This window comes from Hydra vulgaris, chromosome 09 (assembly GCF_038396675.1).
Source record: "Hydra vulgaris chromosome 09, alternate assembly HydraT2T_AEP".
Taxonomy (NCBI): domain Eukaryota; kingdom Metazoa; phylum Cnidaria; class Hydrozoa; order Anthoathecata; family Hydridae; genus Hydra; species Hydra vulgaris.
Genome location: NC_088928.1, coordinates 1,964,781 through 1,980,501, shown reverse-complemented (window position 1 = coordinate 1,980,501; position 15,721 = coordinate 1,964,781). Strand labels below are relative to the sequence as shown.

At 28.1% G+C, this 15,721-nt stretch overlaps 1 protein-coding gene across 1 annotated transcript; it reads left to right on the top strand.

Annotated features, from left to right (window-relative positions):
- Window positions 1–7,532: 7,532 nt before the first annotated feature.
- Window positions 7,533–14,530, top strand: LOC100203128 (E3 ubiquitin-protein ligase mind-bomb). The gene is made up of 5 exons (XM_065804467.1): window positions 7,533–7,904; window positions 8,064–8,178; window positions 9,082–9,298; window positions 9,393–9,484; window positions 13,826–14,530. Exons 1-5 carry the CDS (start codon window positions 7,708–7,710, stop codon window positions 14,117–14,119), a joined length of 915 nt encoding a protein of 304 aa, XP_065660539.1. The 5' UTR covers window positions 7,533–7,707; the 3' UTR covers window positions 14,120–14,530.
- Window positions 14,531–15,721: the final 1,191 nt, after the last annotated feature.

Here is a 15,721-nt window from a genome sequence, read left to right as displayed (position 1 = left end):
TTAGTGGTAAAGGCAAATTAACATTGAATATGATAGATCGTTTGCAAAACTATCATGGTATTGCCATCAGCAAAAATGTAGGTGACTTAGTAGGTATGAAAAAAGCAATTTTTACTAGTCTGTTCCATGTAGCGTCGACCAAAAAAAACCCGTGGCACGATCATTGCCCTAAAGTAAAAAATAGCTGCTGCTTGTTTCAGCGGGATAGAATAAACAAAACAACAATATATAAACCAGATGTTGGGTTAACTTTGTCTGTAATTGCTCATGTAAAACCTAATTACAAAGATTTAAGTAAAGACAGTCTTTTACCGATGTGTCTCCTTGGATTGACACAGAATGCCAATGAGTCTTTTAATGCCATGATTTGGGAGCGTGTCCCTAAGATTCGTTTTGTTGGCTTTGAAAAGCTAAAGTTTGGAGTTTTTGATGCTGTGGCTAGTTTTAATATTGGTAGCAAAGCATCCTCGCAAATTATGGAGGTACAAAATATCCTTGCAAATTATGGAGGTACGTCAAGCGCAGTACAAAAATACTGAAAAAGTTAAACTTCGTAGAAAGATAATTCGCGGAAAGAAAAAGTCATCTGATAAAGGAGACTACTTATGAACCAGAAGCTTTTGTGTAATTGTTTCTTTAAATACAAATATTTATATTAGTGTTTTTTATGTTAGATTTAAAGCTGAAGCGATTTATACACAATTTTGAACTTAAAAGTTTTTTCTCAAAATAAGAGTTTTTTTCGATAATCGAACTTTAGCAAATCACATCTCCTAGTCTCTAAATGGTAGAGTGGTAAAATTTTCAGGGTATATTTTTATGACTTGTACTTGCAACTTAAACTAAAAACAATTGAGTTAGGTTTTTTAAATCAAGAAATTTTTTATATTTTATATTGTCCCTATTTTAAAATATTTTAATCAAATACTATGGGCAATCGAGGCAAAAATTATAACATTTTTTAAGTTTAAGTTGAAGATCTTTAAAGAAAAACTTTAAAGAGTCTTTTGTCAAAGTTTCATTTAGATATATTAAACAGTTCTTAAGTTATCAATTGCTAAAAAAATTGACTTTTTCTTGAATTGCAGCCATTATGGACGACTGCAATGATTTTTTTAAATTTTTTTAGTAATTTTGTAGGATCTACTATAAAATACATCGTTCCATTGCATGCAACACCAAGTTGTCATTTTAGGTTTAACAGGGGGCATACCCTATAAGCGGAAATTAAAATACTTGTAAAATAATAATATATGATTCCTTAAATTATTTTCGATTAAAAAGGGATTAAAGTTTTCAATAAAAAAATTAAACGACAGACGCTTTTGAATCATTTTTATATATTAAAATACTTTTTAATAAACATAAAAAAAACTTTTATAAGTATTTTATAATTACTAAAATTTGTTTTTGAATTATCTTCATTTTGTTAGAAGCTTTTGACTTTCATTTTTAATTTTTATTCCACACTTCGGCTTCAGCTTTTCCCCTTTTTACAAATGGCGGACTATTGTTATAAACAAAAAAAAGTGGCTTCATTTTTTGTTTAATAAAATCCCACAAGTTAGACACCTAGTTTACATAATATATCATTGGTTTATATAGTTAACCTTTTCAGGCCCGTAATTAGGGGGGAGAGGCGAGTAGGGAAGCTGACACCTTTCTTTTGAAAAAATGAGCCGGTTTCAAAACTTTACTAAATTTATCACGGTCGTTTAGATGTGGAAAGTATACGCAAGCGCAGCGTCAAATACAAACTTTACAATTTTAAAGATGGTGACAGCCTTTAGATGCAAAATTTTTTTTTGAGTAGCAAAAACATATTTAAAGTTTTACTTAGATGTTATTATTTACTTAGATGTTATTATTTGCATATTTTTGATAGAATTAAATAATTATAAAGACTAGCAAAAGCAACCCGTTATACGGGTTATGGTCGGTCTGTTACATAATTAATTTATAGTGGCTGTTTTCCACAATTTAAAGTTGCGAAACCTTAACTAATACCCTCTTAGAAAAACGCCTTCAAATGAAAAAATTAAACCATCTGTAAAACTAAAATAAAAAGTATGTGGAGGTAAAACAATTTACCAAATATTTAACATTACGTGAGTAATTTACAACTGACATAGGTCATATCAGTGTAAGGCAGAACCATTTTCATCAACATTACTAAGTTCAACACAATACGTTTTTAGTTAATGACACTCAATAATAACACTTCATCATACTTTAAATTGAGGAAAAACTAAAACTAAATTCTTGTTATACTTTTTATAACATGAACATTAATTAATAAGATTAATATGAAGTAAACGTAAATTATACAGGAGTTGTTAATTTTTTGGTATCCCTTTGATACATGTTTCTTCAAAAAAAAAAATAGTCTTTAAAACATTAAATGCACACAACCAAATAAATTTATTAAAAATAACTAAGCAATTGAGTACAAATACATTTCAAACAAAAAAAAAATTAATTTACAATCAAACATGTGTATAACAAATTTAAAAAAATATGAAAAACTTTGATCTTTTATATTGCATTAATGCATCATATGACAAACCTAAAATAAAAATTGTAACAGATAAGTAGACATAAAAGAAAAAAAGAAAAAAAAAAACCGGAAATCAATTTACCTGCTTCTCGGTAACATGTTGTCGTACTTAAATTGCTGTCATGATGCAGCTTGTCGGTGACGTTATTTCATGTTGGCTTTTAGTAAACTTTAGTTTAATTTAAAAGACATTTCAATAGATTTAAAAAATTTTATTTAAAAAGAAAAATAACAAATGCTTTAAGGAGCTAAACTATAAACATTAAAGATAAAAAATCAAATTGAGATATAAATAAATTGCATTTATATAGCTAAATATCTTGTCTTGGCTTATAGTAAAATTGAAAAGCAGCGAGTTCAATAAATTAAATTACCAATTAATTGTTTTTAACAACAGAATGTAGCATATTATATTATGATAATTGGGTAATGAATCAATTTAACTATATTTAAGTTTAATTGGTGCAAAACAAATAAAATTTTAATTAAAAAAGACAAAAACAAATCAAATATACAACATATAATTAAAAAAAAAAATTAAAAACTTAAAAAAAATAGACCACCAAAGAAAAAGCAGCAACAAAAAAGTTATAAATATCTTCATTGATAGAAGACATTTACAAACTTTTGGTTGCTGTTTTTTCTTCGGTGTCTCCCAACAACCCGGTATGGATGAGCCCTGCATTTAAAAGATGGCTCATCCATACCGCCATTACTACACCACTTATTGAAGGACCTCTCCGAGAGAAGCCCTGGGTGTTGCGAGCGATAATTTCTGTACTGCTCAAATGTTAACGAATCTAAAATCACAAAAGCTCACAAATGTTAACAACTCTAAAATTACAAATAGAAGGATATAACAAAAGTTAAAAATATTTGCAATTTTATTTCATCAAAATAAAAAGCATAAACCCACCATTTTCACAGGATGAAAAGGATGATATAAATATTAAAAAAAAAAAAATTAAAAAGGGCTTGTGAAAACTTGTGAAAAATTTTATTTTAATAAAAATAAGAATAAAATGCGAACAGTTTAAAAATGTCGTATTTATATTTAATAATTTGCACATATTTCTACATACAAATTATCTAAAATTTAAAACACAGCCCTACCAGTTATGCTTCTACCAGACACTGAAGACAAAAAATTTATCTCAGAATAAGCGATGAAATAATATTTACATATAAATAAATATATATATATAATTTTTGTTTTACCTTTTTCCCTCATTTTCTCCATAAAGTTGTCTAAAATAAGAAAAAAGATAACTGAAGCTAAAACTAACTAAAAGTAAACTAAACCAAAACTATAAACTAAAATAAACTTTAAATCTTAAAATCTGTACCTCATAAGACAAAGGTCAGTTGTCCAGTTTTTTGTGAAAATGAGCTATGTATGAAACCTTTTTAGTTTTTTCAGTATCTACAGAGGTATAAAGACTGTTGTCCTATGACAATGTGAAACAAAGTTAGGTCAATATAAAAGGTCTGGTGTCTCCAAAATGTTCAAAGGAAAAACGTCTGTTGTCTTGAAATGACTTTTCACTTTTTTTATATAACTTTTTTTTTTTTTCTTGTCAAAATTATATTTCACGTGCCACGGCTGTTTCACGCAATGTAAAATTGGGCATTACGTCACGAGTTTAGCAAAAAAAGTTTCCGCATAAAAAGTATTTAAAAAATTCCGCATTTAAAGTATAAAAATTCAATAACTTTAAAGTAATACTTTTTTTTTTCTATAAACGCTTTCATGTTTAAATAAAAATACATATTAATTATGATAGATCTATCTTTCCTTGTTAAATAAATATTTGCATGAAACGGAATAAAAATTAGCATTGTTAAAATATTTTATATGAATTTTGGATCACTTTTCTGTTTTTGGCGATTTTTAAAGAAAACTTTTCTTGGGCCAACTAAGATTTGATAACATAGCTACATGGTTGATGGTTGAAATTTGGAATACTTAGCAATGAATGTCTATTCTATCAGATTCCTACGTCATCCGTGTAATTTTTTTACTATAACTCAATTTTTAATGCATTTATACTTTTAAATTTATTTCTTTTAAATGTAAAATATTAATTTTTTGATGGATGACGTAAGTTATTGAAATTTCAACCTTTTATGCAGATGAAGATATAAAAATTATTTTATGTACCTCTTGCAATGTGATCAAATATGTTTTTAAACTTGGCATGTTTTATAACCAATTTTTTTAGTTTTACGCTTAAACTTGTGTTGATATTTCTAAGCGATGACGTAACTTTGTTGCGTTACTTCCCAAGTTATTTGCTAACGAACATTATTGAAACAACTGTTTCGGCGAGACAAATTTTGGAGGTATAAGATAAACAAAGTTACGCAAAGTTATTTTTCATGATATTAACTATAAAAAAAATTATTTATGACAATCCGCAAAAACGAGTTATCAAATTATTTAAATTGCCTATATTATGTATATTTATAAAAAATGTGTTATTTTCAAGAAATTATTATACCTTGGAAAGCAAAAATAATTCGAAACTTTTAATCCTTTTTTTTAAAAAAAAAATCTTTTTGAAGAAAAGTTTTTTTAACAAAAAAAAAGTTTTGATAAAGTTTTGCGATATTTTTCTTCCGCCTATTATAGTGCCTGTATCCGTTCAAATTTGATGTAACTAAAATAAATATGTTTTATAATTAGTCTAACTATGTTTATATTACATATATGTGAACAGAAATATTATTTTTTTGATTATTTTTGCTAAAAAGTGCCATTAAAATTTCGAAATTCAGCCAAGTTCGTCATTTTGTGCGTTTATTTAAAAATCAGAGCAAGCTGTAATTAATTCATTAAATAGTTAAATATAAAACATTTAATTCGTGTTCATATTCTTCTTACAGAACGAAATTGTCTTAAATATTTCAAAAGTTATGCAAATTTTAGTAACACCCCTTAAGTAATTGATTTAAAACAATAACAAGAAGCCGAATGTCTTTTTGAAACATGATAATCATAATGATCATCATCATCATGGTAATAATGACTATGATGATCGTGTTGATCGTAATAATGTTTATATATGCATATATATACAAAATTTAGGATAATATAAAATACTTTAAGATTCATAAATGTTTATGTAGCCCCGGTCACAAACCCGGCCCCAGCTATATTTTTCAAAATCTGTCCCCGGTCAAATATCAACCCCGGTCACTTACTACGTAACATACCAAGCATGTTTGGTTTAGAAAAGACTTTTTATAAACATTCAAAAAACATTTAAAAAACACTTTTTTAAAAGAAAATGAAGTATGTTCATTCTTTTCCATTTTTTAAACTCTGGAAATTTAAATTTTTTAAACTCAGGCAAATTTTACTGCTCTTGCGTATTATAACTTTCCACTTATTAAGTCTGAACGACCGCGTTATGGCTTTTTTTTCATTAAAAGTAGCCTAAAGCATTTTTAAAATTCTTACCTCCGTAAATTATAAAAACATAATAATTTGCAAAAATAGCAACTAACTTTTATTGCTTCGACCATATAAACTGCGTTTATATGGTCGATGTGCCACAGCACTGGCAATCAGTAATCATTAACAAAGCAAAATTCAAATAGTAAAAGAACATTCAAAAATGATGCCAGGTTTGTAAAAAAGTTTTTAGCTCATTTATTTCTGTTAATATTTTGCGAAGTCATTTCAAAAAGTTGGTGTGGCAATAATAATGAATATGAGGCTGCATGAGAGGACTGCTGAAGGCAAACCTCAAGCACTGTCTTTTCTGAAAGCGTTTGGGAGATTTGATTCTATTACATCACTAGTTACACTACAGCGAATATGCATACAGCATACATACAGCGAACTATATGGTTTCTTTGTGAGCTTATAGTTGAGTTGCAAGAAAAATTGAGTGGTATATATGCTTTTAAGTGTGCTGCTAATGTTCTTAAAGAAATGAAAGCCAGATAAATTTCCTAATATTTACGTTGTTCTTTCATTTGGATGTGTTCTTCTAGTCTTTACCGCAGAATGTTAAAGAATGAGAAGTGTAATTCGACGCCATGATTCGCACACAAAAGCAACACAAAGACAGGAACGACTTTCTGAGTTGGCTTTAATGCACATCCACTATGGTTATAACTTTGATTTAGATGTGGCCGTTTAAATATTTGCAAAATTACATCCAAAAAAATTAGAATTTGTCTCCTTTCTTTTAGTCGAATAAGATTTGTTGTAATTAATTGAATACTTATCTTTGAGACCAAATGTTTGTTGTTTATTTATTTATCATCAGTTACATTAGATTAAAAGTTGCGGGAAAAATGTGTTTAATATTTTTAAAGAATGACTTTTTAAAAGCACAGTGGGCCTTAGTAAAAAGTTTGTCACCATCCTAAAAATAAGTCTGCTTACGGGCCTGCTTTTTACCGAAAACCTGAAAAACTCTGAAAAACGAACCGAGAGACTCCTGTGCTACAGCTGTAAATTTTAATTTGCAGCTACAATTTGTAAGTAAAAACATGGCGATCAAACCACTTTAAAACAAACGCATAAGACCAGATTTATATAATTATTTTTGAGTAACAGTCACAATATATTTTTAACAAACAAAAAATTTATTCGACTAAACTTAGTTAGACCAAAAGTTTATTTAAATTATTTTTTTTAAATTAAATTTATTTAAATTAAATTTTATTTAAATTAAAAAGGTACATTTAATTACGCTTAATTGTCAGTCGACCAATTTTAGTTCAACTAAGAAATTAATCATCTAATTTTAGTTAGACTAAACAGTTAGTCGACTAAATTTAGTTAAGCTAAAATATTTATCGACTAACTTATGGTTTAGACTAAGTTATGGTTTGATTAGTTAATTTTTAGTTTCGGTCAGAACACGGAAAAAAATATATTTGTAAACACTGTGGAAACCACGTGATAAATATTGACGAATATCGATGAATATTTAAATCACGTGTTGAAATTTACATCACGTGTTGAAAAAGTGTTGAAAAAATTCCCTACAACTGTCGGGAAATTTAATAAGAAAGTCTAAAATTGATTTAGTTATTTCTTAACAATAGTGTTGTCGAAACTTAAACCCTAAAGAAAATCATCACATATAGAAATCTTAAAGTTCGAAGATCACATTAGATAAATTTTGTAAATGGCTTCTCAAACCTCAAAGGTAGATGATACGAAAAACGGAGACTCGGGTTTCGTAAGTTTAACTTGTGATTCAATAGAAATTGATGATACTGAGAATAGAGATCCTGCTCCAGAAAGTGTCAAAGACGAAGAATTATTTATTAAATGGCGAAATTTTCTTAAAGAAGCCTTTACACCAGATGAAGATGGAGATACGTAAGTATATTTAGAAACCTTGTGGAAGTATTTATTTTAAATAATGATATTTACATTGATAAACAAAATGTATTTTTATTTATAATCTTTTTTTTTTAATACCTTGGCTAAGTTTTTTTGTAAATTTTTGAAAGTTAAAATTAAATATTATGATTTCAGGTACTTGATCATTCAAATTCGACAAAAAAACATCCAAGAAGCCAAAAATTTAATAAATCTAAATTTTCATTTTGGAAGTAAACAAAATCTTGACATAAAAAACAAGAGAAAATCTGTGAGTATGCTTGTTTTTTTATTAACAAATTATTGGTTGTGTAAAGCCCTCTCCTTATGCTCTGTGTGTTTAAATTTTTATGCTTATATAGACTGTTCAAACAAACAGAAAATCTCAGTCACTAGAATATTATAAGCTATAAGAAGCAGGCTGTAAGATAGGCGATGTATGTACTGAAGGCAATTTTATGTTTTTATGTCTTTTATGTTTAAAATGTCTCCACGGATGAGATAATACTCATTAAGCAAAAATGCATTAATATTATATGCAGCTTAACTGCATATATATATATGTACATGTACATATATATATATATATATATATATATATATATATATATATATATATATATATATATATATATATATATATATATACATATACATATACATATACATATACATATACATATACATATGTACGTACACATATATAAAAATTTGCAGTTAAGCAGCGTATAGTATTAATATATCTTTGCTTATTGTGTATTATCTCGTCTGTGGAGACATTTTAGTCATAAAGAAAATTGACTTCAGTACATACATCGTCTATCATATAGCCTCTTGTATTCTAGTGACTGAAAATTTGTGTTTGAGCAGTCTATATTAGCATAAAATTTCATTTTTGCAAATAAAAATTTCTTTTTTTTTTTTTATACTTTTTTTAAAAAAAATTCTTGGTTTAAAGTCAGCCAAAAACAACTTTTGTAAAATTTGTTAAGAAAGTACTGACCTAAACCTGCAAGTTTAAGTATGGGTATGTGCTTATATAAATCAGATAATATATATCTAAGGATCTAACAATCTCCTAAAATATTTTGTGCTCTTTAATTTAAAAAAACGAGGAATAATTTAAAAAACAATAGATGCACACTTATTAAATGTAAATGTTTTTTTTTTACAGAGTGCATTACATTTGGCTTTAAATCAGCGTGATATCCTTCTTGCTTTAATTTGTGCAGGTGCAGATTTATCTGTAAAAGATAATAAAGGACATAATATTTTTCATCTTATTGCAATAACACAAAACACTGAAGCTCTTAGAATCATTTTATCATTTGGTCAAAGAACAAATCAAATTGAAAAAATTAAGGAGTTAGTTAATAGTCCTAATTATGAAGGTATTTCTTTAAAATCCTAGATAAATTTTCATAATTTAGAGTATATTTATAATCATCTTTCAAAATAAAAAAATTATATATAAATATGTTATAGGAATACCTGCATATTTTTTGGCAATTCGATACCATTACAGAAAGATGATTGTCCTCATGTCAGATAATGGTTTTATCGACAATAACGCAAAGGTATCATTTCAAGTTTTTTTTTTTTTTACTTGTATTTACGACATCCAAACATTGCAATTAAAAAGTAAATTAAGAATGTCTGAATAAAAAGCAAATCTTATTTACAGTGAAAACTTTTATTTTCTGTAACTTTAAACATTCTTGTGTTTCTGTTTTCCATTGACATAGTGAAGCTAGTTTGAACACAATGAAATTCAGCCTTTTATTATTAATTACTCAAAAACTACTTAACATATTTTTGTAATTTTTTGACACAATGAAGCCAATTAATTTATTTATTCAATAACTTTTTACATTTTTATTAATGCTTAGAAAGAAACTGAATATTTTTGTACGTACTTGACATCAACTGCAGGATCTTGCTTTGAGATGAGGATCTTGCTTTGATATGAGGATCTTTTTTTGAAGTTGCTATCCGTATATTTATTTTCTTCTTCTGGAGAATCTTTAATAGTATCAATGATAAGAGCAAATCTGTAGTTCCACCTCTCTTGTATGGTTCAGACTTTGTCACCTCACCTAAAGACAAAGCTGAATTGTTTGCTAAGAACTTCTCATAAATACCATCTCTTGATTCCAGTAGTTGCGCTCTACCTGATATTGCCAACAAACAGGTTGATCCATTGCTTGACATTCGTATCACTCCAGCTTCTGTGTCTAAAGTAATTTCCTGCTTAGACTCTTCTACAGCTTGTGTTCCAGACAACATATCTGTTATTGTCTTGCAGAAGTGTTCTCCGGAGCTGTCGTTTATACTTTCAAAACTATTTGACAAGTGCTTATCAGAGTCTAGTTTTCCATCCTGCTGGAAAGCAGCATCTGATATCCCTATTTTCAAAAATTCTGGAGAGCGATTTGATTCGTCTAATTACCGTCCCATTAGTCTTCTTCCTATCATAAGCAAGGTTTTTGAATCTTTAATTAACAAACAATCTCTCATCATAAATCTAATAACTTACTTTCTAATCATCTTTCGATCTTCTCGCTCTTCAGCTGATTTGGTAATAGTAATAACCGATATGTTATATTGTGCATTAGATAAAGGAGAGGTTAAGGCATTAATTTGACATTTCTAAAGCGTTTGATAAAGTTTGGCATGCTGGTCTTCTCCATAAGCTTTTTTCTTACGGTGTGTCTGGTAACATCTATAAGATTATTGAATTCTTCCTTTTAATCGTAATATTAAAGTAGTCCTTTATGGACAGCACTTTTCTTCTTATTCTGGTTCTTTCCATGGCCCTATTTTCTTTCTAATTTACATTTTTCACCACTTTACATTCTTTCATCCACTTTAAAGGATCTTTCAGATATCCTCACATCTAAAGTGGCATTGTTTGCTGGTGATACTACCTTTTGTTTTTATTTTGATCAGAAGCCAACACTCTCTGATTGCTTTGAGGGACCATTTGAGCTTGAAAAGGATCTCACTTCTGCTACACCATGGGGTTCATAGTGGCAGGTGAACTTTAATTCAGATAAAATCCAATTGTTTTTACAGCCAATCATTACTACAATAATTCAGATCTTCCTATATTTTTGAATGGTAATGTACTCAATTAGTCCCTTCATCTTCTAGGATTAACTCTTACTTCTTTTTTGGAAACCATATATCAAATCCTTTGCCAAATTAGTATCTGCTAAGGTTGCATCTCAAGCTCAACACTTTCTTACTCCGGACTTGTATGGAATATTGTTGACATATTTGGGTTAGATCTTCTAATGATGCCCTTTCTCTTTTAGACAAGGTGCAAGAACGTTGTAAACATAGTTGGACCTGCTCTTGCAGCCAACTTCCAATCATTATCACATCATAATGTTGCTTCTCTTTCTCTTTTCTACAAATACTATTATGTGCATTGCTCTAAAGAGCTAGTGTCTCTTGTGCTATCTACTAAAATTCATTTTTGTGTTACTCATCATTCAATTAAGTTTTTTTTTTTTTTCTGTGGCTGTTCCTAAGTGCTCCAAAGACTCCATTTCCTCTAGTTTTTTTTCTTGAGCATCAGTTCTTTAGTATTCGCTTGCTTCATCTTGCTTTCCTGACTCATAATTTGCAATCTTTTAAGTCGTCTGTCAATCGTTATCTTGCTTTACAATCTTCATCTTTTCTCATCCAGTACTTCCAACTTTAATTAGTGGTTGCTTGCAGCCTTGTTAGAAGCGAAGATGTTTTAAAAAAAATTTTGTGATCGTTTGTGACTGGAGGGAATCGGTTAAGAATTGATAAATTTAGGGTGATGTACTTTATGGATGACCCCCTTTAATTGCACTTTCAAAAGATTTGATTTTTTTTTAAGTTTTTTTTAATTTTGTTATTCACCTCCTCAAGGTCAAGAAGGCCACTACAAATGAGGAGGCTACTTAATAGTGGTTATAACCCTCTTTCAACTCCATAACTCCGAAACACGAACCTTAACGAACAAGGCCGCTGTGTGGAGAAACAAGTTGAGCGCGGTACTACCAGGGACATGGTGGGGATTGAACTCGGAACCTCTCACTTATAAGGCGAGTGCTTTACCACTACACCACTACCGCACCGATTTACTAAAGCAAAAATAAAAAAGGTTCTAACTGTATTAGGAGAAAGCAAATAAATCTTTTTTTTGTTGTTGTTTTTTTAAATGTCTAAATAAAAATATTTGTATTCTTATTTTATTTATTTTTGTATATTTATATGTCAACCGAAATACATGAGCAAATATAAAAGTAATAATATAAACACTTTTGATTAAAAAAATAATAAAAGTTTTTTTCTAAATTCTCCTGATGTAAAAAGTTTCGGTTTGAACCTTGTCAAACCAACGCAAATTATTTAATAACGTAATTCATTTTGTTAACGAAAAAGCGACAGAACTTTAGTAAAAGGCATGTAATTTTAATATAACGTATATTTAATATACACATATTTAAAATAAAAATGTGCTTTAACTAAGCATCGTTATTCAAAACGTTAAATGTAAAAACTTAACATTTAATATTCTTTCGCATATATTATTTAAAAACTTTAGTTTCTTTATAATATATGCAAAAAACAAAACTTTATCATGTTTTTGTTAACTTACGTTTACATGAAAATTGCAAAAGTTCTTTCGTTATTTTCTTGAAATATATATATTTTATAAAATATAAAATCTGACCAACATCAATTTGAACATGATAGCTCCGTTTCGCGCTAAGTTATTTCCGATTATGCAAATAAATTTACGGTGAAAATAACATTTTACTATGATACTTTTCTTACCATGCGACAATGAGATACACCATAACTTTTGGAAGCATAAAAATGACTTTAATAAATTAATTTTAGTACTAAAGATATATTTTAAATTAACTTTTATGTGTCTACATCAATATTCATTTGCTAAAAGTTGACGAAAAAGAGAATAAAATTTGACTACTTTTTCATTTTCCGCCGTGGAATTCCCCATATGTATGTTAGTCTGGTTCATATTTTTTTATTTATTGTCACTACTACAAAAAGTTGCTATAATATTAAAAGAAAAAGAAAACGATGAAAATTCGAGCTTCCTTCAACATCTTAAAGGGCAACTTTTGTTTAAGCTTTTTAAATAGCGCTTTTCTACGTTAGAATTCACCAATAATTCAAATTTTATTTAATTAACTATAACCTAATTTGACAATGCCCTGTTTCTAATTTCATTTTTCACTCACTTTATCACGAATAGGGGTGTAGGGGGTGCCCCAACCTTCCCAAAGCTGTCATATAAGCATTTGAGTTAGCATGTTTTTAACTATTGTTGGCTAATTTCAAATATTGCGGAACTTTTTCTTTTTTTTTAAAAAAACAAACCTAAACCTTAGTCGACATAGCGTATATGTAGTTATACTTTACATTTTAAAAATAAGCTTTATAATATTCCATATTTAACATTTAAACAAGTTAAATATTTTAACTGTAATTTTCTAAACGCATTTTGTATTTTATTATTAAATAGATTATATATATAAATAGATATATAGTTAAATAGATTATTTTAAATACTATATATATATATAATATAAAGTATATAATAGATTATATTATTATAGAACTATAGAATAAAAGCTTTAATCTCAACTAAAGCTTCAATTTAAAAATAACATGAATATTTGTTTAATTATTTAAAATTTAGTTAAAAAGTTGTTTTAAAATTTCATTTTTATTTACTTAAAGTTCAGTTTAAAAAATGATGTTTTTAAATTTAGTTTTATATAATGAAATTAAAAAACACTAACTTTTAACTCTATTTCAAATAAAATAAACTTAATTTTAAATAAAACTCAACTTTTTCTTAGTGAGCATTAGTATGTATAATATTAAATAAAATTATTTTATTTTAGGATGAGAAAAATGGTAACACTGCATTGCATGAAGTAATTGCTTTATGTAAAATAAATGAAAGGATGCATGTTGTAAATAGTTTAGTGAAAAAGTGCAACATTGATGTGAACAGTTTAAATAATTGTGATGTTACTCCTTTGCACTTAGCTGCAAGTGCTAATGATAAAGAAGCATGTGCTGTCTTGTTGGCTCTTGGTGCTAATTGTGTTTTAAAAGATTTTCAGCAACAGTTCCCTTACTCATACGCAACTGATGATGAAATCATAGAGAAACTTCGTGTTAATCCGTGTTAATGATAAATTTTTGATTTTATCGTGACACCTTGTCATGCTACAGCATTCTTACAGAATGTGTAGAATACTTATAAATCAAGATTTGTTTAAAGTTTCTACCGAAAACATACTTTTATTTCGGAGTTTGATTTTACCAAACTTGAATCGTTTAAGTGTTTCAACGGAACCACCTACTCATATACAATTAATAGATTTTCAAACATTGATCTCGTTTAAAAATCTATTAATGTTTTGATACATTAATAGATTTTCAAACAGTGATCTCGTTTCAAGCTGCGATCACGCCAAAACGTGTTTTTTTAACACTAAAGTTTTGTAGTTTTATAGAAAGGTAAAACTGTGTAAATAAACAATATTGTTTTGTAATGAGTTGATTTTGTAACAACTTTTTTTAAATTAATTTTTAAATTTTTTGTTTGTTTTGCTAATTGTCGAGTAGCCACTTACTAACGCATAACCCTAATTTTAAAAATCTTGGATCCTGTGAGATTTAAAACAAATAAGTTTGACGTTAAATCAAAACAAATTGAGCTTAAATTAAAACAAATGTTTTAAGTTTCTTGTTAATTTTTTCTTTTTCAAAATATTATAGGACTTCTTGATTTTGATCTCGTCTATTGGTATTATTAGTCGCATGGTTAGATACGAAATTCTTTATTTTTAAAATTATTAGGATATTCTGGGCCCTGAAACAATTAACCTGGCATTTAAAATCTTTGTCTAGGTTACTTGAAAGTGTAGCCGTAGCGAGACAATAGCGTTGCGTCGCTTTAACAGTTAGCTAAAGTTGCTGTAAAGGCAACTGTCAAAATATCACTTCTAGTTTAATCTTGTAATCATTTCAAAGCAGTGATTCGAGTTACGTGATGGTATTTGTTATAACAAATAAAATTACATAACTCGTCGTAACACTAATAATAGTGTCTTGATGCAATAAATCCACTCTAGCAACGCCATAATGTATGCATATATAAATGTAAATGTGTCAGCGTGTTCATGTATGTGTGTATATATATGTATGTAACCGGAGCTAGGGTATGGCCCTAGAAGTTTTTAAAATAATATTTAAGTAGAAGGTTTTAAAATAATTGCATGTATTTGATGTTAATAACACACAAAAAAAGTTTATACATATTTGTAGTATATATGACCAAGGCCAGATTTACCTTGGTGGGAGCCATGTGGATGAGTAGACCCCCAAACCCTAAGGTGTGACCCCAGGAAATTTGTTTAGAATACTAAATTATTATACGTGAGTTTTAGTGAAGGACAAATGCCTTATTGAAAAGAGAAGGAAACCTGTAGCTCCTTAGACCATTGTAATGTTTTTAATTATTTTTATTTAGAAATGAATATTATTGTTAAGAGTAAAAAATTCGTTCAAATATATATATTAAAAAATTTTAACTACTAAATAGGCATATATAAATGCGCGGTGCTCTGTGATAAGACCGTAAGGACTTCTTGGGGCACCTAAATAAAATTTTAAAAACTTTAAAAAAATGCCTAAATAAGCAATTGCACACTATAATTAACTTTAAAAAATTACTTTTTTTTAATTATTTTTTTTTTACCTCGTACAGGCCTCATCAGGTTTTCAAA